The 24,078-nt window shown below is 40.8% G+C and overlaps 1 protein-coding gene across 5 annotated transcripts; it reads left to right on the plus strand.

Moving 5' to 3' along the window:
• The first annotated feature begins 322 nt into the window (after nucleotides 1-322).
• LOC112994493 (spindle and kinetochore-associated protein 1) lies at nucleotides 323-22,230 on the plus strand. 5 transcript variants are annotated; one of them, XM_064499654.1, is made up of 7 exons: nucleotides 323-345; nucleotides 2,158-2,259; nucleotides 2,913-3,037; nucleotides 5,706-5,797; nucleotides 8,099-8,236; nucleotides 15,049-15,218; nucleotides 20,387-22,230. In XM_064499654.1, the coding sequence occupies exons 2-7, from the start codon at nucleotides 2,172-2,174 to the stop codon at nucleotides 20,533-20,535; spliced, it is 762 nt and encodes a 253-aa protein (XP_064355724.1). In that variant the 5' UTR covers nucleotides 323-345; nucleotides 2,158-2,171; the 3' UTR covers nucleotides 20,536-22,230. The 5 variants fall into 5 exon arrangements, with proteins under 5 accessions (XP_064355724.1, XP_025974669.2, XP_025974672.2 ...); XM_026118884.2 differs by lacking the exon at nucleotides 323-345 and adding an exon at nucleotides 874-1,081; XM_026118887.2 differs by lacking the exon at nucleotides 323-345 and adding an exon at nucleotides 874-1,078.
• The last annotated feature ends 1,848 nt before the right edge of the window (nucleotides 22,231-24,078 follow it).

Consider the following 24,078-nt stretch of genomic DNA (forward strand, 5'->3'; position numbering starts at 1 on the left):
GAACGGGAAGAGCAGCGGGTGCTGCGGGAGGGAATGACAAGGAGAAATATTGGAGTTGGCAGGGGCTGAGGCAACCTATGAAGACGGGCCAGGAGTGGGAGCAGGCGTTTCTGATGGGGAATCCCAGTTCTTGTGCAGAAGGATAAGACATAATGGCCAGAAAGGGGAACAGCAGCTTGGTTAGAGGCTCTCTGTCCCCTCTTTGCAGGGACATAGTCCAGCCCTGAGAAGCTCTGGGGAAGGTAACCGGCAACATGAACATTTTTGTTGTGTCTGGCTCAGTGTAAGAAACAAACGCTAAACGGAGGCAGTATCAGAATAATTTGGGCCAACCTGCAAGAGAAGGTAAGAAATGGTGGAGGGGTGGTGGGAGAGGACGTACCATGGGTGGCAGCCAAGCTTGGGAGGGGGACGGGGTACAGACAGGTGCCACAGGCCGTGTGGTGCTACTGGGGGAGGTAGTCAGGGGTCACGGCTGTCCTGATGCCAAACACCACAAAAACATGAACACAAGAAGCAGGCAATGAACAGGGCTAATAGAGCCTTTATTTATGGCATCACTTATCCTTAAGGCATCATCAGGTGGTCTGGGAAGTACTGCACATGAACCTCCCCCCCACTCACTGCTCTGTGCGTTACTGCTCCTGCAAATAACCGACACGGAGCAGAAGAAAAGGTTTATGGTCAGAGTTTAACTTGGCTTTTCTTCAGTGGCAGATGCAAACCAGCTGGGAGAGCGTGAGGGGGGACCGGGCTGCCCCCTTGCCCGCGGTGGCAGAACCACCCCCCCCCACTTCGCCTCAGCGCCGCCCGCTCCGGGGCGTGCCCCCCCCCACCGCTTCCCCCCCCCCCACCGCGCGCGCAACGGCTGCGCCGGGGCCTTCTGCGCATGCGCCGCGCCGCTGGGACGGTAAAGGTCGGCCGAGCGCGCGGCGAGTTTGAACCGGGCGGCGGTTGGTGGCGGTTGGCGGTGACGGGCGGAGCGCTTCGGCCGCGGTCTCGGACGGCTCCTTCAGGTCGCGGGGGCCGAGTTTCCTTTGCTGTCGCCTCCTCTAGCGAGGGGTTTCTGGTCGCTGCTGTGGTGAGAGCGGGGCGTGCTGAGGGGTGGGGGGTGGCGGGTCCTCTTCGATAAAGCCGTCATCCCTCTCCCCTTGTAAGAGATAACGTGAATTTTTTTTAGCTTCTTATTTTGTGAAATTATTAATACTCTAGACAGTGCGGTGCTTTTACTGGATTAAAATTTAAGCCCAAATGGCTATCAACTGCATGAAAGCTTATTAGATAAATTCAGTAGGTGAAAGACACTAGTTTGCACTACCTTTCTGTAAGTGGGGTATCGGCAGCGAGATGTCAGAGGTGCACGAGTGTCACGTGAGACTATGATAACTAGCAGATAACTAATTTAGCAAGCTTATACTAGTTCATAGTATTTTAAAATTAAAAGCAAAACAAAAGCTTTGTTTTCAGGTATGAGCTCCCCACTAGAGGGAGCCTGTGCAAGTCCTACAAGTATAAGAATTGTTGGAACATTAGCTCCTTTAAGTTGGATCTTGTTATAGCATAATTGGGGAAGATACATTTCAACAACTTTTTTTTTCCCCCTCAGTTATTTTCCAACAGCTAAAATATACTCAGACAGGACTAACCAGCATACAGTGATGCTTTTTGTGCTCCTATCTTTCATAAAGTGTTAGCATGGAAGTATGCATTTCCTTTTCCTTTAATCACTTGTCTTTAAAAGTGGTTTAAATATTGATCATCTGGTGCAATCTCTCAGAGCCTTATAGCAATGATTTATATAAATCATATTTCTTCTTTACTACAGTAAATTTCTAACTCCTATAGTAGCGAGCCCCTTGATGCAGTAAAGGCTCAACCAGGTTCATGGGTGTTCATTATACTGATATTAGACTCCATTTATTTACTAAATTTGGGCATATTGCTTTGTGTAGTCTAGCATCAGTCACTCTGTGTTTCCCATCCTGTTTTCAGTTTGGTAAAGTAAATAGTCGCTACTACATTTACAGCTTCAGCTAAGTTAAGTTTACCTTTGCTGCTTTGACAGATCAGGGTCCCTTTTAAAGTTCTGCTTGTATGCTTAGTGTTTGCAATGTAGGTCTTTTAAATTACTGCTTTTTTTCTTTTTTTCCTGAGTAGGGCAGTAGAAGAATATGGCCTCTTTTGATCTGGAAGATTTATGTTTGCACATCAACACTAAGATTTTAAATATCAAAAAGACTCTTCAACTAAGAAACATAGGTAACAAAAATTAAGAGTAGGTTTAGGGTTGGTTTTGGAGTGTTCTTATATAGAGAGAAATGTGCCTGAGAAGGTCAATGGGTTTTCCAGGAGTTGCTGAAGATCTAAGTGCCCACCTCAAGGGGCTGTTAATAGTAGTGCAGAACTATGGGATATTTTTCAGCAGCAGTAGTCATTGTTCTTCTTATCTTGGCTGTGCCTTTTTTCTCTCAAAAGTCAATTGTGTAATTTTGAGAACACTGCTCCTTAGTTTAGTGTTAATGGAAGGTGTCAGTCTTCCTTGCACATCCTTGCAGGAAATGGGGATGCTCTGATTAGGCAAGGAATGAAATGTGATATGGAAATCTACTGAACTATTGGGAGTGAACAAGGATGGCAAAATGGGAACATCATCAGGGAACTAGAGACAGTGCCAAGCAGAGGACGTGGACTAAGTGGAAAAGCTGTTCCTCTGAGAGACTTGGAGACAGGTGGTTAACGTACTGTCTATTCTATATACTTAGTGGGGAAAGCTCCAGGTGGGGGAGATGGTGATTGGAGAGGATAGAGTTTGTGGGTAATCAGTGGTTGTGGGAGGAAAATGTGGTTTTGCTTTTGTAGTGATAGTGTCTTGGCTTTTTGGATGTTTTTGTGTAACATTCTTTCCTTGACAGGTCAAGAACCATCGTTGAAATCTATGCTCTGTAAAATAAGACATGAGGTGGTTCTCCTAAATGATCTCTTAAATAAAATGGAAATGGAAGTTCAACAGCAAGAAAAACTGAAGAATTTGCTCAAGGTAGTCTTTTTTTCTGTTTGTAAAATATTGAAAGATTCAAAAATCTTTAAGTGTCTAGTTGTTCTTCTCTAGATCTGAAGTGATATGTTTGGATTCATAAGGCTGCTTCCAAGTGAAAAGGTGTCTTGGTTGCAACAGTGATGTCATGATCAGAGTACACTGTTATTGCAAATCATGCCAGTAGGCTTTGGATCAGATTTTTCTTTCCTAATCAGATCAGAAATAACATTATCTGTAAAAAGAGGAACTTTTTTCTGGAATCATTCTTTTACAGAAAGAAATCTGCTGAGCTAATGTGATGGGAAGTGTACATAATCACCCACATGGCTGAGACCAAACTCAGAGTTCAGTTGGCCTGTTCACTTGTTTAAATCTTGTACTCAAGAGTTTTCTTGCAGTGGGCAGATACCGTCCCTTCTGTTGTTAGCAATATATGAAATAGCTTGTCTGCAGACTGTGTTCCTGGTTCATGCTGCAGGGCTCAGTTATGAGTGCCTATGTTGGTGACTTTTAGGTACAGCACTTTAGTGCTCTTGTAATGGCTTTAGTCCTGTTATGACAACACTGTTGCATCTGCTTGTCGTAAATTTCACTACCAGACTTGGTAGAAGAGAATTACATGGAAGTAGCAAACTACTAAGAAAAAGGTATGTAGATGCTAAGGGAAAACAGCAGTCTGCCATCAAATTAGAACTAGGCAGTGATATCAAATAGATCCGTTGTATAAACACTCTTCTTCACTGCCAACTTTAAATGTCTTGTTAGCTTTGTTACTGAAAATTAAATCTTTGTACAAGAGTTGCTGGCAGTAATGGTAGAATATGACTTCTTTCAGCAATCATTTCTTCTGGAAGTGAGGATGTCATTCCAGACTGCTGCCAGGTGGAAGGATTAATTTAACAGTTTTACTTCATTTTAATGTTTAATAGCTGTCCCTACAAAACTGTAGTAAAACTCTGGGGAAAATGGTATTATGATGTAAGCAGCAAGGTGTCTAGATGTTGAGGGCTGTCAGTCTAGAAGAATTATTTGCTGATTTAGGATTGAGGTGTGGCATGGCTAATGAGGTCTGTAAAATCATGTTTTGACTGTATGGTGCTCTGGGGTAATTTTATGTCATTCTGCTAATAAACTGTACTTGGCTTGCATATAACTTGTAAAGCAATTGCAAACATACTTTGAGTTTGGAAGGAATCAGTGATTCATAGGGGATGCATCTGTTTTGTAAGACAAAGTAAATATGATTACACTGTGCTGAACAGCAACAAACATTAAAAAAAACTGTGAAACACTACAATACTAGTGAAGATCAGGCCTCTGTTCTTTGTGTTTACAAAACTTGGGTATCTTCCTTCATAATACCTTGCTGCCTTTAGATGGGATGTCTGAGTAGCTTCCTATTCTCTCTTCCTAGAGAAGTATTTCTTCTGCAGTTTTGTCCTGCACATGGTGATTCAGAAGCCTTGAGAGAATCAGAAAACACATTCTCTATAGTCCATTGGTTTTTTTCTCTTGATCAAAGTCTTTCTTTTTCAGCCCGGATGAGAATGGGATGCTTCCCACAATACCCCTGTAGAACCTATTGATAACAATGTAGTTATAGGAGTAGATGGCTAAAGAAGTCACAAGAACCCATAAAGCTTTCTAAATATTTCTTTTTAATAAGATTGGGACTTGGAGCAGACTTACTGCAGGTTTATTAAGCAGCTTTCCAGCACAATGAATGTTTATAAAAACAAACAAACAAAAAAACCACCCTTCTGCTCTTCAGGGAAAAGCTGATGAGTGTCACAGGCAGTAACCATAAAAATGCGAAGCTTAGTGCAGGTAGTGTTGCTCACCTGGAATGATAAAGTCTTGGAGAAGGCATTTGCTTGCTGTGCCTGATGATTCTCCTACCTCATATGCAGCTGTGCTTTCCACATAATGGTGGTGTTGGAACTTTCCTGCAGAAGTGGGGAAGGTGACAAGAGAAAGGAAGAAGACAGACAACAAAGAATCACTGCCTAAAAACTTCATGTCTTTTGTGCTAAAAGACAAAGAACTGCTTGTACCCAGATAACCCAGAAACTCAACAAAGTGGACAAAGGTTGTCAGAGATGCTTGTGAAGTTTGGAGATCATGTTGTTCTTTCTTTTTTCTGCTTTGGTAGCTGTACAAGTCATTTAGGCCTGAATGGAAAATGCAGAGCACTGCTTTTCAGTAATACACATCGACAGCATGTCTTCCTAATAATGAAGACAGGGGTCTGAATGAGTAGTTCTGTTTTTAGATCTATGCAAAAGCTATGGAAACTGTATGTTCAATTAGAATATCTGTTGTTTTAGTATGTTTTTGTATTGCTTTTGTTTATGTTTTGAAATTACTTTTGGGAAAGTAGATAGTTTCCCGAAGGAAGAATTTCCTCTTCCTGCCATTACCACAACCTTTCCCCTGCCTGGACCTGCTAGGGTGTACTGTTAAAGATTATTTCTTGCCCACTCAGATTTCCCTGACCTTTTGAAGACATGCATAGAGAGGTTCATATTTATTCACTCTTAGCTTTGCTAGTTGCTCTCAGATTTGTTAATCAAGTTATGAATTATTCTAGCATTGTCCTGTTAGTAAACTGATTTCATTTGCATCACACTAATAGTTTCAAATTTCTGAAGTCTGACATTAATTTCAGGAGCTGCAGAAGTCTGCTGAGAGATATCGAAATGAAGCATGTCACCTCTGTGAAAATATTCCTTCCTGTCTGCCTAAACCGACTCAGAGCTGGTATGTGACACTTGAGTGTGGAGGTAGCAGGCTGCTGCTGGAGTGTACAGCTGCAGCACTGTACAGCTCTTCTGCTTTTATTGGATATTGACTGAACTTTTGGGGCCCGGTGTTGTCATATATATTGACCCATAGCTTGCTCCAAACTGATTGTTACCAGATACTGGGCTTGTGCTAGGATCCTATCAAATCCCTGAAATAAAACCTGTAAGATACCAATTTGTTCAGAGGCAGGCTTCCAGTGGCAGCTATGATGTTATAGTAGAAAGCTAGTTCTTCTATAAGTCTGAGCATTGCTTCCTTTGGAACTGCAAACATGCTAATTTGATAGTTGCAGTGCCTCTGTGGATGGGTTAGTGATCCAAATTTGGGGTCCATAGCATTGAATTTCAATACAGCCCTTCCCAATACCATAAAACAAAAAAAATCCTCTAACTCAAACATCTTGCTGTGGAGACTTGAATTACAGTTGTGGTGTTTCTGTTCCCACCCCACAGCCTGAAATTTATTTTAGCTGACACTGACATTCACCTGCCTGTGAGAGGGCTATACTGGAAAAGCTGTTCAGAATAAAGTATCTGAAGTGTGAGCATGAGACACAAGTATGTGAAACAGAATAGCACTCTCTTAATCAAAAAGCTTCTAAGACATCGTAACTGTGAGGCAGTTTCTTAGAGTGATCAGCTCTTTCTCTGGCCTGCTGGAATCGCCTTTTATTTTTGAGTGACCTGAGTGTATGCCAGATGGGGGTCTCTTCCCAGACTCTAAGGTCTGGAGATGCCAGCCTGTTTCAACCCTTGCAGCTTGTCAGGGAGCAGTGCATCAGTCTGTTTGAATTCAGTGCTCCCAGTATGCGCCTTGAACCTATCAGCTCTACCTGGTCTTGCTCCTAGTGCCAGACAAGCCTCAGGCTGAAAACATTACAGGCTTGTTCCAGCAAAGTAAGAACTTGAAGATGTGGAAACAAGGTTACAGAGCAGAAAAATTAACTGTAGTTTTTAGATTGTATATAGCAGTATTCTCATCTGTTGCAGTACTGCTTGGATTAAAACTTGGATTAGTCTTAGCTGATAAGGTCAAAGGGATGACGTGTCCAGGAGCATTTAATCTTTAAATGCTGCTACTCTTTAGACATGAACCCTTAGTTTGGGAAACAGCCTTCTAAAATATGTCCAGAGAAGTCTTGTTCCTTTTTAATTTCCTTTTTGTTTTCCTGGATTTCAGAATGGCTCTGCGCTGTGGTAAGGCGCAGACCAGAGCTTCCCCTTTTCTCTGTGCTGTGTACCAGACATCTGGGGAGCCCAGCAGGTGGCACTCGCTGCCCTCTGCACTGCAGTCAGGCTGCACGGAAAGTGGGATGCTGCCTTGGAAGGTGTAATGCCATGTGGCATGTCAAATCCAGGCCCTCAGCTGAACGTGTGGGGCACTGCTGTGCCATTCACTGTCTTGTGCTGTAGGCTGTATTTCTTGAGGGTTGAGACAAAGATCCCTTTTATTGTGGTAAGGCTAGGTCAAGTAAGAGTATCCGTTCTTTGTGATATGTCATCTGGGTGGTACTTTAATTATTTCTGTTGCACTTTTCACCCCAGTCATGTCCTTGTATTTGATGACAAGGTGACATTGAAATTGGCCAAACGCATCCTTCTCTGCTGTCCTGCTACCAATGAGTAGGAGAGCAGCTAGGTGGGTGGCTGGCAGACAGTTCAGTGTTCAAGGTCCTGAGCTGAGGATTTAGAGGAGGGGTAAACTTATAAGTAGTAGTGCTGTAATTATCACACACAGCAGGAAATACCTTGGGTTTTTTTGCATCTTGCCTAAGAGAATCATACAGGCTGCTGGATGGTGTTGGATTTATTTGCTTCAAAAGATTAATGGATGAGTCAGGCTTCCTGAGATTTGAACTTGTTTCAAGGAGCTGTGAAGTATTTCAAGTCTGCCTGTTAGACTGTAGCTCTATGCTCTGGCTCATCTGATAAAGCGTGAGGCCTCATGTTCTGTGAAATGTAATGGTACATTGAATTCTTAACTGCTCTGTACTGCATTTGGATTGCTTCCAATTCACCTGCTAGCAGTCTTTCTTGCAGAGAAATGAAGAGCTGTAATGAAGTCAGCTAAGATACAGAACTTGAAAGGAAGTAGGCTTTATTTATTTATTTTTATTTCAGAAAAGATCATGAATTGTGTTCATCCAACTCAACAGATTGGTTGGAACTTCTGTGATTGAGCAGACCTGATAACATATTGGTATTCTCCTGAATACTTATCTGCTATTTATATGCTTAATATTCATTCATCTTACAGCGTCACTGGGCTAATGGTGAAATGTGGAGAACAAACAAAAGTCACAGAACCTGAATGTGCAAAGAAATCTCTAAAAGAGCCAAGATTTATTAAAGAAGCAGCCTTAATAACTGCAGAAGAGTTTGAAAGTGTTCCTGCGTAAGTAAGCATGGTTTTTCTTGGACCCTGTCGTGCTGCTTTGGGAGGCAAACAGGTTTGGGAAGGTGAACTCTTGCAGAGCTGAGACTGACAGAAGTGCTTTGAAATTTTAAATGTTTCATGGTATGTAATATCAGGCTGATAGCACCAAATAGTTCTTCGGCAATACTAGGAAACCTGAAAATGAAGCAGATAGAGCTGATGAGGTCTTTTTTTGTGTATGTTGGGGACGTTGGAACTAATTAGTTAAAACTGCTTATCTTGAAAGTCACTATAGTTTTATGAACAGAAACATATTAGCTAATAGTTAGGTTTACTTCTTGAGAACTGACATTAATCAAATGAGCCATCATCTCATAAGATGAAAGATAAGCATATGCTTAAAAGAAAAAAGACAATGATGAATGCTCTTTTAATTGACCTGGCTATTGGTGTCTGAAAAATTCAAGTTTTGGCTTATGAATCTGTTTTAGACAGGAACAGATATCAAAGTTGTTAAAAGCAAAAACCACTTCCTACTGAAATTTTCTGAATTTCTGGAATAGGAAGCTGGTTTTCTCCCTACCATCCAGGAGCTGGTTAATAAGTACCTTTGAAGGCTTCCATGTAGGAATAACTTTTTCTTAAATGGGATTTTTGGGCGATGACAAATATTTCTGCAAAAATGAGAAAATTCCATTCACGCTTAAGGCTAAATTGTTACCTAGATTCTGAGTTCAGTCTGTGCCCTGACAGCCCTTATTTCAGTAAGATTCTTTGTGCATGTGTGTCTGTATGTTTTTGTTGGGGCTGCGCCTAGAACTTCCAGAGTTTTCAGGTGAGCAACGTCCATTTGCTCAGTCCTAAAATCAAGGAGCCTGAATGTTGAACTAATAATGAAGTATTCTTTTGGCTGCTGCTTAAAAATGGACACCCCTAGCATTTTTATTCTGCAGGTTACCTCTAGTGCTTGGTGTTTTATTCCTTTAGGTACTCTTCTCCTAATAGAATTTTGGAAAGGTGAAGCTGGAGCATGCACATTCTTGGCCTTTGCCTGTGCTAAGGCAAGAAAAGTAGACCTAGACCATTCCAGCCAAATGTTGTTTTAAACTCCAGTTAAGGCTGTGATCTTCCCTGATAACCTCTTCAGGTGTTCCACTATCCCTGAATGTAGAAGGTTTTCCACTGGTGTTTGTGGGTGGGGAGAATGGGGACAGAGGCGAACTGGATGCTACTATATTTGTTGCTGGCTTATAGAAAGATTGCATCTTTAACTGTGTTTATTGTGCTATAGAAATATTCAGATAGGGAGAAGCATGTTTGATTTACTGTGAGGGAGATTTGCATGAATTTAAATAGATCTATTAATCTACCAGTATTTTCTGTTGTCTAGCAATGTTGTAATATGTGACTGGGAGAGTCTGCTAGGCTTGCAGTTTCACTTACTATTTAGTCCAATCTAAGCAGCAAATGTTTATAACCCCAGTTTTTTCACACCTAATATATTCTGTTGGGAGTATCAATTTGGTTCATGTCCCAGTTCTCCAGGTCAATCTGCACTAGTTCTGATGTAGGATCTTTTTATACCTGCTGGTAGTAGTAACAAGAGATACTGCTGTTTCTGCCCCCCCCCCCCCCCCCAAGCACTGGTCCCAAAGCTGTGTGACTGTGATAGCACAGGAGTGTGCCTATGCTAAGTTCCTCTGAAAGACTTAATAAAGCACAACTGCATCATTGTGTAGGTGGTCTAAATCCTTTACCAGTTTGGTATCAGGGGTTCTGCATCAGTGAAGAATCTCATTCCCTAGCTCCCTTTCCACCACAGCTGTGGGAAATTTTGAATGGAGAGATCTAGGTGTTTTCATTCCCTTTGTGCTGAATGTGGATGGGAATCTCTCCCAAATGCCTTTAGGGCATTAAATAGAACATACAGTCTCCAGTGACTTGATATTTTAGAATTCTGCAGCAGATATTTAACAAAGGTATATGCTGTGTTTAGGTGCAGATATGGAAGTGCCTTGATCAGATAGAATACTCTCACACAATAAAAGATTGGCAAATTATTTTAGCCTTCAAATCTGTTTGAGAAATATATTTTTTCAGGAAGAAAAAAACTAAGTTAACTGAGGCAAATTCAAATGCTTGCTTTACTATTTCTCACATTTTTAATAGATTTTTTTAAAATAATGTTTTTAGAATCTACACTTGCATTATAACTGTCATTTCTCAAAAGCTGGTAACTTGGAGGAATATATGTTTCTTTTAGTCTAGGTGTTTTTGAGGGAGTGAGGGCTGGCCATTAGGAGGATTATCTCTCTTCCGGTTTTATACACATAGTAGATCAATGTTATGCTTTTCTTTGAAGAACATACTACTGTGTTTTGGTTTTCATGCCTATGGATTGAGGTGGAAAAATCATGTGTTATGGAACAGGCTTCTGTGGATCAAAAAAATCAGTTCCCTTTTTTTTTTAAAAAAAAAAAAAAAAAAGGATTGAGTTCTGAATGTGTGTGGTTTTGGGGGAATGAAGCAGATTTGAAATTTATTTTAAATCTAAATGAAATGGATGAATTTTGAACTTATCAACTTAACTATTATATTTTTATATTAATGCATGGAGTAAACTAAATATCAACATTTGTCAGTTAGCCATAGCTGGACAGAAATGAGAGGATTGTGGAACAGCTTGAGTTTGTGCACAACTGTAATGATCATGTAGAAGAAAAACCAGACACTTTGGGCAGCATTTAGTTTTAGATGAAGGCGCCTATATTTAAGTGTCTGTGACACAGATACCTCTATGTTCACTGAGTGCCTCAGCCCCTATAATATCTAGTCAGTACAGTCAGTCAGTGAAGCCAGAAAACAACTCAGCTGCCAAGGGTGTATTTCAGTTGCCAAATCATAGATGTCTAGTGCCATTGAAGATGCTTTGGCATGTCCTGCCAGGTTTTTAGTTACTGCATATTCCGTAGCTCCTATCTTCTGCTAAGCCCCGTGTGAGCATCTTGGATGCTTGAAGGCCTCTCAAAAAGCTCTGGGTTCTTAGCTTTAGGAGAGGCAATCCTGCCTCTCTGCTTTGGGATGAGCCAAGTTGTTCCTTGGCTTTCTTAACTGTATTGACTAAATCTCTACTGATAGCAGGAACATAGGAACATAGATAAAGGCAGTTTTACACTTTGGACCGTAATCTGCATAGCTTATAGATTTCCCCATGACCTTATAAAAAGGGTGAGGGCCACAAATAGAGCAAAAAATTGCAGTTAATGTATGTAGTCAGAGTACTTCTATGGCTGTGGCTTGTGTTACTCATTTATGCTGAATGTGGCTGCGTTTCAGGGGTGACAGTGCTCCTTTTATTCGAAACGTTATGAATGCAGAGTAGAGTATTTATATAAAAATGGCTGCACCTCCAACTTTGAATCTGGATTAATCAAAATATGAACAAAGTTGAAAGCTAAACTTTACTTGTGATCTAACATGAAGTGTTGATCTGTCTCCATAGTTGTTTGGATGGATCTACTCTCCAAGGTTTCTCATGTTCTGGAGGTTCTGCACTTGCAGTGGGATTCGCTTTCTTGGTTCAAGCTCAGCACCTTCAGGTCGGGGTTTGCTTCTTTTAAAGAAGCTTGGAGGGCAGCTAGAGCGGCACAGTTTGTGCAAACACTGTGCAGCATGTATTCACTGCAAAAGGCAGAGGCTTAAGGGTCACACCACTGATTTGGAGAAGACATTTGGGGATGAAAGAGTTGCCATACATAGTCACATAGGCAAGATAATAGGTTTAATCCTGTAAAATACCACTTGGCTTTTATGTATAGTTGCTGAAGATCTTGTGGTATTTTTACTATGGCCATGCATTTTCTGATTCCTATTAAAGTCAAGTTACAAACCACAGTGTTTGTATTCATAGAAGGGGAAACAATGGCCTTAGCTGACTGACTGGCCACAAATGACTTGGTGACAAGTCAGTTTGAAATCAGAGCAATTGCTTTGATTTTAGGGATTCTTACATATCCAGTGCAGACTTTTTTTTTCCCCCCATAGCAACTCTTTTAAAATCTACAACAGGCACTTCCTTCTAGTTGCTAGCTGTAGAATGCCAACCCACATTCTGTTTTGGAATATTGAATTTTTAATTGTGCTTCATATTCTTTGCAAGTTTTTCAAAGATTGAGTTTTTGCAGTCAGATTAAAATGAGGGAACAATTTATTATCCATTTATCTCTTCAGTCTTATTGTCCTACAGCTTTTAGTCACCTGATGGACTGATGGGGAGGGGCACTAATCTTTAAAATGGATTGTAACACTTTTTTCAATAGAATATTTATAATTCCACACACCTGCAAACTGGTTCTGAACCAAATACAAACAGTCAAGCTTGATTTGTTACAATGACTGAATGGTGATCGTAGGATAATTTCAGTTGAAAGATCCTCAGGAGGTCTCTAGTCCAACCTCCTGCTCAAAGCAGCATCAGCTATGGGGTCAGACTAGGTTGTTTAGGGCTTTAACTGCCTGTATCTTGTAAACCTCCAAGCGCAGAGACTGCACAGCCTCTCTGAACAATCTGCTCCCCTGCTTGACTGTCCTCATTGTGAAAGTTTTTCCTTATATCCAGTCTGAACCTCTGTTTCAGTTTATGCCCGTTGCCTCTTGTTCTCCTGCCCTGCACCTCTGAACAGCCTGGCTCCATCTTCTTAATAACCTCTTCACAGGTAATGACAGGCTGCTCTTAGGCTCCCCTGAAGCCTTCTCTTCTTCAGGCTGAAGAAGTCTTGTTCTCTCACGGTCTGCTCACAGGGCAAGTGCTCCAGCCCCCTGACCATTTTGGTGGCCCTCCACTGAGCTCACTCCAGGTTGTCAATGTCTGTCTTGTATCAGGGGCTCAGAACTGGATGCAGTATCTGGAGGTGGCCTGAGGAGTGCTGGGTAGAGGGGGATGGTCACTTCCCTTGGTCTGCTGCTTGTGCTCTTAATGCAGCCTAGGATGCTGCTGGCCTTTGCTGCCAAGTAGTTGTGTATCAGAGCTCAATGTAGACAGGAACAGAGATTTTTCTTTTTTGCTCTACAGCAGAAACTCTAAAAGCTCTGCATGCCACTGTGGGAAAAGTTTCCTTGCAGAGGAGCTGAAGAGGACAGATGATACTGTTCTCTGCAAATCACTTTGGAAGACAGTTGGAAATGAAGATGATACACTGGGACAGGGTTGTTGTAGGTTGCATTGTGGAACCTGTAAGACAGTTGCTTATGTTTAGTGAAACTATGTTTATATTGGAATAATACCCCAAAATGGCCTAAAGGAGTTGGGGTAAGAAGCTGAGTCACCTCAGCCTCTCCATCCCTCTGTACAACACAATACCATGTGATGCAGGATTCCCCTGTTCAACATGTTAAGTGTTAGCCTTATGCTGCACCTGTGATATAATACCTGTTTTAGCATATGAGTGCTCTGATAAAATTGTAAACTCCATAACAAGATGCTAAGGCCTCATTTTCCCTCTTTTTTTTTTTTAAACAGCGGTAGCACCAGAATGCTCTCCACTGTGCCAGTGGCATTTAGAAGGAGTAGACTAATTTTTAGAGGCTTTATTTCTGTGTTTTAGAGATCAAAAGTGAGTCTTTTTAACAAGAGAATGTCAGCCTTGTTTTTTCAGGCTTACCAAAATAACAGGCATTTAATGTTCTCAGGAGAAAAAAAAAAAGATTGTTGCCATTTCTCTGCATTGTGTGTTTTGTTTTTTTGTGATAATAATTTAGTGCTATGCAGGGATGAGTGCATTTACTTCATGAGAACATTGCAGGAGGGCAGAATGCAGGGCTTTTCCTGTTGCTATTTGTTTATGTCCTACTGCTTGTGTTCCTAACATATGTCTTTGGAAAATATGCAATAACATCTGAAAAGTTACCAAAACAAATTGTTTAGAAGCTTTATTTTAAAAGCCTAGACTAAATTTAGCATTTATTGCAGTGATTTCTGGAATTTTGTCTTGTGCTTACTTTACTGTTTGTCAGATAAGATTCTGATTTCATTTTCATATAATTGCTTCCCAGTTTGTAGCTTTGCAGTCTATTTCCTTTCCTGGGATGCATGTCTTTACATTTATAAATACAGAATAACCTTACTTGCAAATACTCCACTGTTCTAATATTTCCACCTCACTTTGTCTTTGTCTTCTTGTGCTTCCTGTACCTCTAGGCTGTTGTCAGCAAATATTACTATTTTGATATTGGCTTGATGAAATGCTGTGAGGGTTCAAAAAAGGATGGTGGTACTGTAGAATTTCTGTGTCTATATATTTAGGTAGGCTGCCAAGTAAAAGAAAAAAAACTTGTATTTCTTCAAAAAAAACAAAGGAATGCCTGCAAGATAAAACAAAGATTATTTAGGATTATAATATGAACTAAGTTGCACTCTTAGGCAGAAACATTTAATTTCAAAATTGGTTTTTGCCTTGTTTTCTGCACAGTTGCTTAATTTTTCTACTTTAGTAGTTTAAGTGATATGCTATAACCAAAACCTTTATTCCATTTTGAATCCTTCTGGCAGCTTAAGCTCTGGATATATCTTTTACTTCTTAATTTGACATTCTAATGTTTTGTTTTCCTCCTTTAGGTTTTATGATGTTTTTGTTTTGTTTTTTTTCCTTCAACATTATTAAATGATCAAAGAAAATGAACAAAATGAACTACTTTGTTTATTCATTAACACAAAGCAGAAGAAACTATCTCTACCTAGGAATAGTGTGTTCAACTAGGATGTATGAAAGAGAAAAATAAACACAGAGCTTCAATTCTGAGACTTTCTGGTTAATCCTTTATTTATTTATTAGGTACCTGAGAGGTCGTTTAACATGTGATCAAATTAATGCTGTTGTTCAAGAGGTGAACAAGGCTGTGGTTAGCAAGTACAGGATCCTGCATCGACCACTAAAATCTATGAATGCAGCTGTAAGAAACCTCTACCACAGATTCCTGGAAGAAGAAACTAAGGATACAAAAGGTAGCTTTTACATTTGTTAGCACCAAACTCATAGCATTTGGATGTTGCAGCACAAGTATAAAACTACTCGAAGAGCTTAGATGACTTATGGTAGCAGGTGCTTTTCATATTATGGTTCAACCTGAAACATCTCACTTTCAGAAAACAGACCATTCTGGAAGTTGGTGGAAGAGCCTAACTTGTGGGAGTGCCTAAAAACATCAGTCTTGAAAAATTTTGGAGATTCTGCTGCGACTAATTCTCAGAAGGGGAATAGAAAAACACAAAACAATCTGTAGACTTGAAAGGGCTTTCCCTCCCTTCCCACTGTGGGGTGCCACAGTCTAAATCAGACTTGACTCTGACTGGTTCCTATTCCCTGTGGAGGGATCAACAAAGCTTTGGCAGCCTGAAGCACTGAACTTTTGTTCTGGCTCTATTGACTGAAGAGAGTGGTTCTCCCTTGATATAAATGAAGGAGAATAAAAATGAGATCTATCTCCAGATAGTATTCTAGACCACAAAGACTATAAGTGTCTGTTTACTACAGAGAACTGGATAGTCACCATTATCACAGCAGGAGCCTAGTTTATTCGTGTTTCTTTGTACTAGCTTAACATCCTGTCTCCTGAGCTAGTAACAGCAGAGGAATGGATGACAGTGGTAAGTGGTATCTGAAATAGCAGCGTTATTTCCCAAATAACTTTAAATGAAAACCACTGATGCTGGCTAGTGCCCATCAGGATATTTATATCTAGATAAGGACGTGGGTTCTGTGCCAGCATCAGTACCACAGTAGTTTATCAAAGGCTCATACTAGTTAGCTGTTAATAACAAGACGATAGGCTTTCTGTCTGACCTCCTATGTAAGAACCTTGGCTAGATAACCATTTAATCTCATTGCGCAAGCTCGTGGCTCTTCCAGCTGTTTTCCTACTCCGTTGTGTCTTCTCGACAAATGTTTAGCTCATCTAGTACCTGCCGCAGAATTTGCATTGTTCAGAGATAGGATGATGTAATCTTGTATAGGGCACCTCTTCTGGGTGAAGTGGTATAACTTAGGAACAAGGATTATTATTTTGACTGGATAGTTTCCCCATAACTGACTTTGGTTGCTTTATCTATCTTGACTGAAAGCAGATCTCTTTCACAGTGTGGTATAGCAAAAAAAATTTAGAATGCACAAAGATTTAATTTGGAATTGCTATGAGTAGACTTGATAACAAACTGCATGAATTGAGTTTTCAATTTTTAAGCTAGAATGAACATGAGCTATTTAGAGACTTAATCTGAAGTTGAGAAATGTAATCAGTAATGCAGTGGCTTTGTGGAAGAGAGAGGTCTGTCTGTGTATCTTAAGAAGCTTTCTTGTCTCTAGAAGCATAAGGGAGCAAAATCGCACTAAAACGTCTCTGTCTCTCAGTTTACAAGCTGGTCATGTTTTACAGGTTCATTTTTCCAAAGATATGTGGCACTGTAGATCTCTAATATTAGAATCTGCTTTTTGACATTCCTTTCCTTTTGAGTATGTACTCATACATATATGTATATGTAAGCTATTCCTGGAAGGGAAGTACCACATATATCTGGCTTGGAGATGTCCTTAGAATGCCCTTATGTTTCCAAAATCGGACATAGTGTGGAGCAACCTCTCTTCTGTCTCACTGAAATAGAACTCTTAGGCATCACCTTGGTGCCTGCTTCTCAATTTCTGCTCTTAACAGAACATCCTTAGCATTCACTGTATACCAAAGAGTTGCCTTATACTAAAGCAAAGAAAACAAAGTTTTAGGTTTTCTCCGATCAAGATTGACCCAATTTTATGGCATGGTGACATCATCACTAGTTCCTAGATTTTAAATGTGGCTTGTCTACAGGGAGGGAGTTCTGGGACTATGGGCATGGCTAGCACATTTCTTATTTTGTGAGCTACAGGACAAACTTGTCAGATGAAAGTCAGTGTTGTAAAGGACTTTAATAAAAGCACACCAAAGACATATGACTAGACTAGTTCATGTGACTGGCCTCTGATCTGGGCTCAAATTTTGCTAGACAAGTTTTTGCCTCAGTCTAACAATGGCTCTTACTAGTCTGAGATTTGTTAAAATACTTGCTTCAGTTTCAAAAGGCATTGAACCTTGGATTCTGATAATAGTATTAAACCAAAGTCCACAGAGAAGGCAAAGGTGGGTCAAAACCACAGAAGGAGTTCCTGGGTGGAAACAAATGTCAAAATCTCAACAGTTTGGTCTGTGGAGCTGTGAAAATGACAGGGTTGAAGGAGCACATAGCTGTGCTTCTGGCAGCCTTTGAGGTGCAGCATCAGTGTTCTCAATGCTGTAATGACCCAGGATGATTATGGGACTTGAGTTTTAGCATGCCAGTGGGTGACCCTTTGGTACATAGTGAATATACCTTCTGCTATGGGCAGTAACAGAGAGAGACAGCAAGGTGTTGACAGAAAGGAGCTCTATTTCAGTGAGACCTACTTGTCTACTTGTGAGTCGTTAGGTGCCGTTAGTGTGCAGCTTTGAATATTGTTAACCTACAGTAAATGTTTTTGCTTGACTGTCACTGCCCTCAGGGCAATAGTAAGGAGTTTGACCCCATGGCTGTAGAAGAGAGGTTAAATGCTAGAACATCCTTCCTGTGCTTGGAATGCTGCTTAATCTGCACTGTGATCCTTGGCAGCACCAGTTGCAGTGAGAGCACTGTTTTAGCTACTTGACAAAGGTACAACTACTTAAAAGAGTTTTCTGTCAGAGAGTGTGTGTGTGTGTGTGTGAGAAAACTGTTGAGGCTTCTAATTTCTTCAAATACCTGAGAGCCATTTATCATTTTCTTGTTTATGCTGGGAAGTTCAGTTATGAAACTAGGACATTCAGCATCTGAGAGGTTGCTTTTTTGGTGTGTGACTAATCATCTAGAAAGCCTAGAGAGAGGTCTGGCAGCCTGTCAGACAGTTCTTATTTGACTAGCACAAAATGATTAAATGTCCTTATCCATTGCATTTTTCAGGATGAGGTTGTGCAGTCATTAATTTGTTTGCTTAAATTTCTACTGTGTGTGTCTGTGCTTAGGATTCTCACTGTTCCTCAGACTGGGCTGGTTCCAGCTGACCTGTTCCTCTGATTTCCAGATGAGTAAGGATGCTGTCTGGGTTGTCAGGGTGGCTTCCCACTGAGTAAAGTGATTTAGCAAGTTAGTTTAGTTACTTATTTAGTGCATGGAGTTGCTATTTCCAGCCAAACCACGACCCTTTGACCAGCTCTGGTTTTTCAGTGAATGACACCTGGTTATGCTGAATATTGCTGCCCTGAATTCTGGGGAACATTAGAAAAAAATCATATTCCGCACTGGATCAGGACATTTTGATGTTTCCCTCCAATTGCATGATCAATATGAGGAGTATCCTGGGTTCCTAATACTTAAAACAACTTGCCTTTTTGGGAACGGATCTCTGAAGTGCACCATTTAGGTATATTGCCCTATTACTAGAAACTACAAATAGTCTTCATCCACCTGTAGTTACTTTTTTTTAAGCATTTTACTTATGCAGGACTCTTCCTACCAGTAATGAAACTTTTCCACCTGTGTAAGCCTGTTAATATTGTACTGGCAAAAAAAAACCCCACCTTCCTGGTAGCTTCAATTTTGCAGCTAGCATCAGCTACTTTCTCCTGGGTTTATACTGGAAGCTTGCTCTCTTAACTTAACAAAAACAAGATACGTTCCATCTTACCTAGGACAATGCTGCCTCTGCCTCCTTTCTAGGGTAAAAGGAGGAGCAGGGAAGGTTATCCTTCTCCTTTTTGCAAGCTAGAGCACCTTTAGCCTTGCTAACTCGTTTCTTACAAGAGTGGGAAGCATGATCCTATGGAATAATGCGTTTCCTTCTACTTACTCTCCTTAAAGATAATTTTATGTTTCTTTCTCATACCTTAATTAGCACATTCCCTAGTTTTAGATTGCTTTTCTTAGTTTCAATTTTGTGAAGATGCATGGTTAAAACCTTATATAATATAACAGGAGGTATTAAATATACAGTCATTTTACTAGATCTATAATTATTTCCTCTGAACAGTGTAAAAAGACTGAATATAAAATGACAGTGAAATTACAAATGGCCTGGTTGGAATAACTCTTTCCTTCCGCTTGTGTGTACTGTTAGCTTGTGGGGACTTTCTCTTGGGATTCTGTTGCAGGCATTTCAAATGCTCTAGCTCCAGTTCAAGCCTCGGTTTCTTACAAGCACTTGAAAATGAGAATTTCCTTTTTGAAGTAATTAATCAACTATGAGAATGGAGGATCTGCCAGTTCTGATGGAGGACCTTTCTTTAGCCACTTGGAACAGCATCCTCTGTCTAAGAAAAATGGCAATTTTTTTTCTTGCATTGTCTTAATTAACAAAGCGTTATTGTCCCCCCCAAATCAGAGAGAAGTCAAGGGAAAGGTAGGCTGTGTAGCTTTGTATGCAGGGCTCTGTCCTTGTATTTGCAGAGGACCAGTTCTACACCTTGAGTGTCTGCTGGGAGACCATCATCAGGCCACACGTTATTTCAGAGACCTGCCAAGCAATTACTTGGGATTCGGGTTACACTACTACTGACCTCTGTTCCATGATTGAAACACTGAAGTGTGATGCTTTTCTTTGTGAAGTTGTGCTATGATCCTTAAGCAAACCCTGAGCATCTATTTTCCTTTGCTTGGGTCAGTGCTTTGGGTGTCACTAAAAGTAGAATACATATGGGCAAGTTCACTGACTGTTAGTCATTAAGGCTGTTTTTGCTGTGCTGTCCATTTACTCTACTGTCTCCATCTTGCAGCACAGCTGTGGAGTGCCTTGTGTCTGGGCTCTGTAGTGCTGGCCCTGGTGGTGGCTGAGACTGCCATGTGCTTTATGCCCCAGGAGAGGATCGTTTGGGAGGCTTCAGTCTGTTGTCAGCTGTATCTACTAGCCTTACTGAGTGGAGCCTGCAGGCAGAGCAGGTTAGCTATACTTAATGTAAAGGTTAGCAGTTCTGCTTTTTGATGACAAATTTAGTGTAGGGCAAAGTTCTTGACACAGTGTGAGGCTGTGGCCTGCTGCTGACTGTTTTCATTAATATGTGGAATTCTTAGAGATTGGATTGTTACTTTTGAAATGCTACAACATAATTTCTGTATCAAGGTCACTATTTGTTTTCCAGGTGAATTCTTTATTGTGGAGACTGATATCAAAGAGTTCACCCAGCTGAAAGTGGATAAGCGCTTTCACAACATCCTCGATATCCTGCGCCACTGCCAGAGAGTGAGAGCAGTCCGTGGCTCACGACTTGTCCGCTATGTCATCCGCTAGCAAGCTTCCTGGACTCTGCCTACCCGGGATACGGAGGGCCAAAGCATTTTGAGATGCAGACATGTCATGTTGTCTGCAGAGAAACAGCATGTGTGGGCATTCTCCTTCAGATCTTTTTTCTAAAAGGCACTAGTGCAAAGGAAAAATTGTTCAAATTATCTTTTCTAAATTAGGATTGGAAATATTGAATGACCTTGAAGTATTTGAGTTTGTTCTGGAAACTTGAGTGAGAGAAATTACCATGTCTTGGTTAAATTACAAATTCAAAACAGATATGCAACTGACACCTGTGGTTACAGGCAGTTTTAATCACATTTTCAGGCCAGCACTCAAAGTCTCTGCATGTTAATGTTCCTTTTGTGTTTATGAGGTGGAGAGTGTATTTAAAACTGTGTTGTTACTCAAAGGAAGCATTTGTGTGGGTTTTTTCTTTCCCCCTAATGCCTCAAACCAATTTCCAGATTTCCTTTTCTTAATCTTTTTCTTCTTGTCCTAATCGTATGTTTTGAAGTTTCCTCCATCACTTGAACAAGATCTGAGGTAGTTTAAACACTTCCAGACTGATGTTTGGTAGTTCTGTTAGCCATATGGTTTTCATACTTCATCACGCAGCCAGACTTCTTGCTCAGTGCTATCCCATTAGGATTCAAACGGAGCAGTGGATTTTAACTGAAAATGTCAGCTTTGACTTGGAAAATACTGAGTAAACTCTTCAGTTGTTATTGTAGAAGACTGCTTTCAAAGGTCTTATTAATGTAGTGAATTCTAGAGTAGAATGGTTGTGATAAACTTCAACTCTGCAAGTAGTCAAAATTGTTTTGACAAGAAAAGTTGTTTTTTCTTCCTTGAGTGTGTACTGGTTGTTATACTAACCAGCTCATCTAAAATACATTGTGTTGTGCATTGTCAGCAATAATATGAATGAACAAAACAGCAATAATATGAATGAGCAAAAGACCCTGAATGAACTTTGAACCTGCTCACTAGAGAGATTTTGGCAAGTGTTAAATAAACCTGGATTCCTGGGTGTGTGGTTTTTTTAATGTTTTGCTCTGGGATGTCAAATCCAAGCTGTGGTCTCTGCTCTGCATAATACCAGAATATATTCCATGTTCAGATAAACACACAGAATAAGAGGAAGAAGTCAAAAATCTGAATTTTGGTTTCTGTAGCTGTCAGTTCAGTCCATCTGTTGCTTTCTGCAAAGCTTATTTTGCATCAGATAAGCTATGGAGACTTGTATCCATGGATCATCAGAACCTTTTTTTATTGGTTGGTTTGTTTTTCCCAGCTTCATATGCTGTAGGCAATTTCATGGTGGACTTGTACAAAGAATCTCTTGCTCAACCAGTGTGTTACTGTGTGAGAAGGAAGGCGAGCACCCATGGCCTTCAGCACACCCAAGCACTGAAAGTTGAAGTTTGAGGAAGGACCTGTGCTAAAGTGAGCTGATAAACAAGCTGCTGACAGAATGGAGCCTGAGGCAAAGGAGAGTGTGGTCTGCTCTTTGTTGTCAAAAGCTGGGTTTTTTCCTCTCAGCAACCATTCTGTTTTGTCTACTGTTTTTCATAGTTATCCCTTCTTTTCTTCCAAGGATTTTGTAAGTGCCTTGTATTCTTTGTACTCTTTAGACTTTCATACTGAAAATGCAGAATTTTAGGCCTTCTATTTAATAAAAAGAAATCTCTTCATAAAGCAGTTGCACTGACTTGCCTTTATTTCATGTTTGTATTTCTGAAATTTCCTGTGAGTGTGCTCCAGACTGTCCAGCAGACCAGCTTCTGCTTTTCTTCTGCTCTCCTTTGATCATCTGACTCATCTCTCCAGCCTGCACTAGGTGGAGATACTGTTGCTCAGGTGTCACTAGAGAATGTAGCTGGACTCATGGATGTGGGGCTATTTCAATAATTTACAATATGTTGACCTTTTTTCTCAGGGATTTACCGGCCGATTATCTGCTTTAACTTCAAAAGTGTGGAGAAGAAGCAGGAAGAGACAGAACGGCCGAAGAAGGACCAAGTGTAAGTGAACACTTTGCAGTAAGGAAAGGCCTGGGTATGCAGGAGAGTTCTGCAAAGCTTCCTGAGGAACTCTGTAATGGGCAAGGTGGTAGTTTGGGAGAACCAGACTGACAGGAGCCATCTAATGCCTTGATTATCATCAAGGAAAGATAACAGAGATCCTTTCTCAAAGATTGTTTAAAAATTGCTCTTAATGTTTCATTCCTACTGTTCAAAATAGGAGCTCTCTGGATCATGAATTGCTGCAGTACCCATGTAGCAATAGCCATGGGAAGCGTGCAGGCCTTGCAGCTCTGGGGGAATGCCATGCTGTCTGTTCGCCCATCGGCTGCTGAACCGGTGGAGCTGCAGCTTTCTACCACAGGAGCGGGAAAGGCCCTGGATTTGGAGCTTGGAGTGGAGGGGGAGCAACAAAACAATCAAACCCGCAGCTGCCATGCAGTCTGGCTGCTGGTGTGATTGTAAACTGTAGCCAAAGCCTAACTGCTGGTTCTAAAATGGGTGAGTCCAGCTTGGACCAGCTTGCAATGGGCCTGCCTTCACCACAATGCAAGGGCTGCAGTTGGCAGCAGCACTCTTCACGCTTAGGTTGAGGCTGAGATGTTACAGATTGCCTTCTGCTAGCTGTTTTCAAAAAAAGCGAAACAAAACTACTGATGCCATACCACGTAACCTTGCTTTTGGCTGTTCACAGCTAGTGACTGATAGTTTAGTCAAAGATTTTTCTGTTCAGGTGTCATCACTGTGGTGCTTCATGATTATTTTTGGTACTTGTTTTGGTCTCAGTAAGGTCAGCTGCTACTAAAACTTTTTTCTGCCTGTAATTTCTTATAATGTTTCATTGTGGGTCTTGCAGAGTTTGTGATTAATTAGATGTTGGTTAACAGCTTTCAGTCTGTTACTATGGAGGTTGTAATTTTCTGAACTATTTTCCCCTGGGCAGATTCTCACAAATGTGCTCATTGTTTTCAGCCCCTGTTCTGCTGTTGTTTTCATTGCTACTTTCTCTTGCTTCTCGTGAGGAAGACTCGCCAGGGTTAGGGTCGCTCACGGCACCCTTGCAGCTTTCTTCCTTAAGCAGCTAATGCTGAATTGTGAGCTGGAAAGTGCACTGGTGTCCCAGTTTCAGGTTCTCCGTGAGCTCCTGTCTCCTCTCTTGACTGAATACTTGGTGTTCCCACAATGTTTGGGGGCAAAGTGTTCTACCGTGGGAGTCATCTCAGAACATTACAATCCAGCAGCTTCTGCTGTATGTTTGCTAACTTCTTTCTTTGGCTAGTGCCTCCCTTTAGCTTTCAGCAGCATGCAATTGGCAATGGCACTAAATATCAGTGAGTGTTTTTGACAGTCCTGCCAGATGATTTAATGAAATACTCCTCCAAAATTTAGCTAACTTGGAGCTTTCCAGTGCTAACTTCTACTCTTCCAAATGTCAGCTTCTCTAATATTTAAGCTTCATAAAACAAGGAAATAAAGCTGAAGTAACACCAATTTAACTACCTGATATGTGAGAAAGGATGTA

The sequence above is a fragment of the Dromaius novaehollandiae genome, chromosome W (genome assembly GCF_036370855.1).
Source record: "Dromaius novaehollandiae isolate bDroNov1 chromosome W, bDroNov1.hap1, whole genome shotgun sequence".
Taxonomy (NCBI): Eukaryota; Metazoa; Chordata; class Aves; order Casuariiformes; family Dromaiidae; genus Dromaius; species Dromaius novaehollandiae.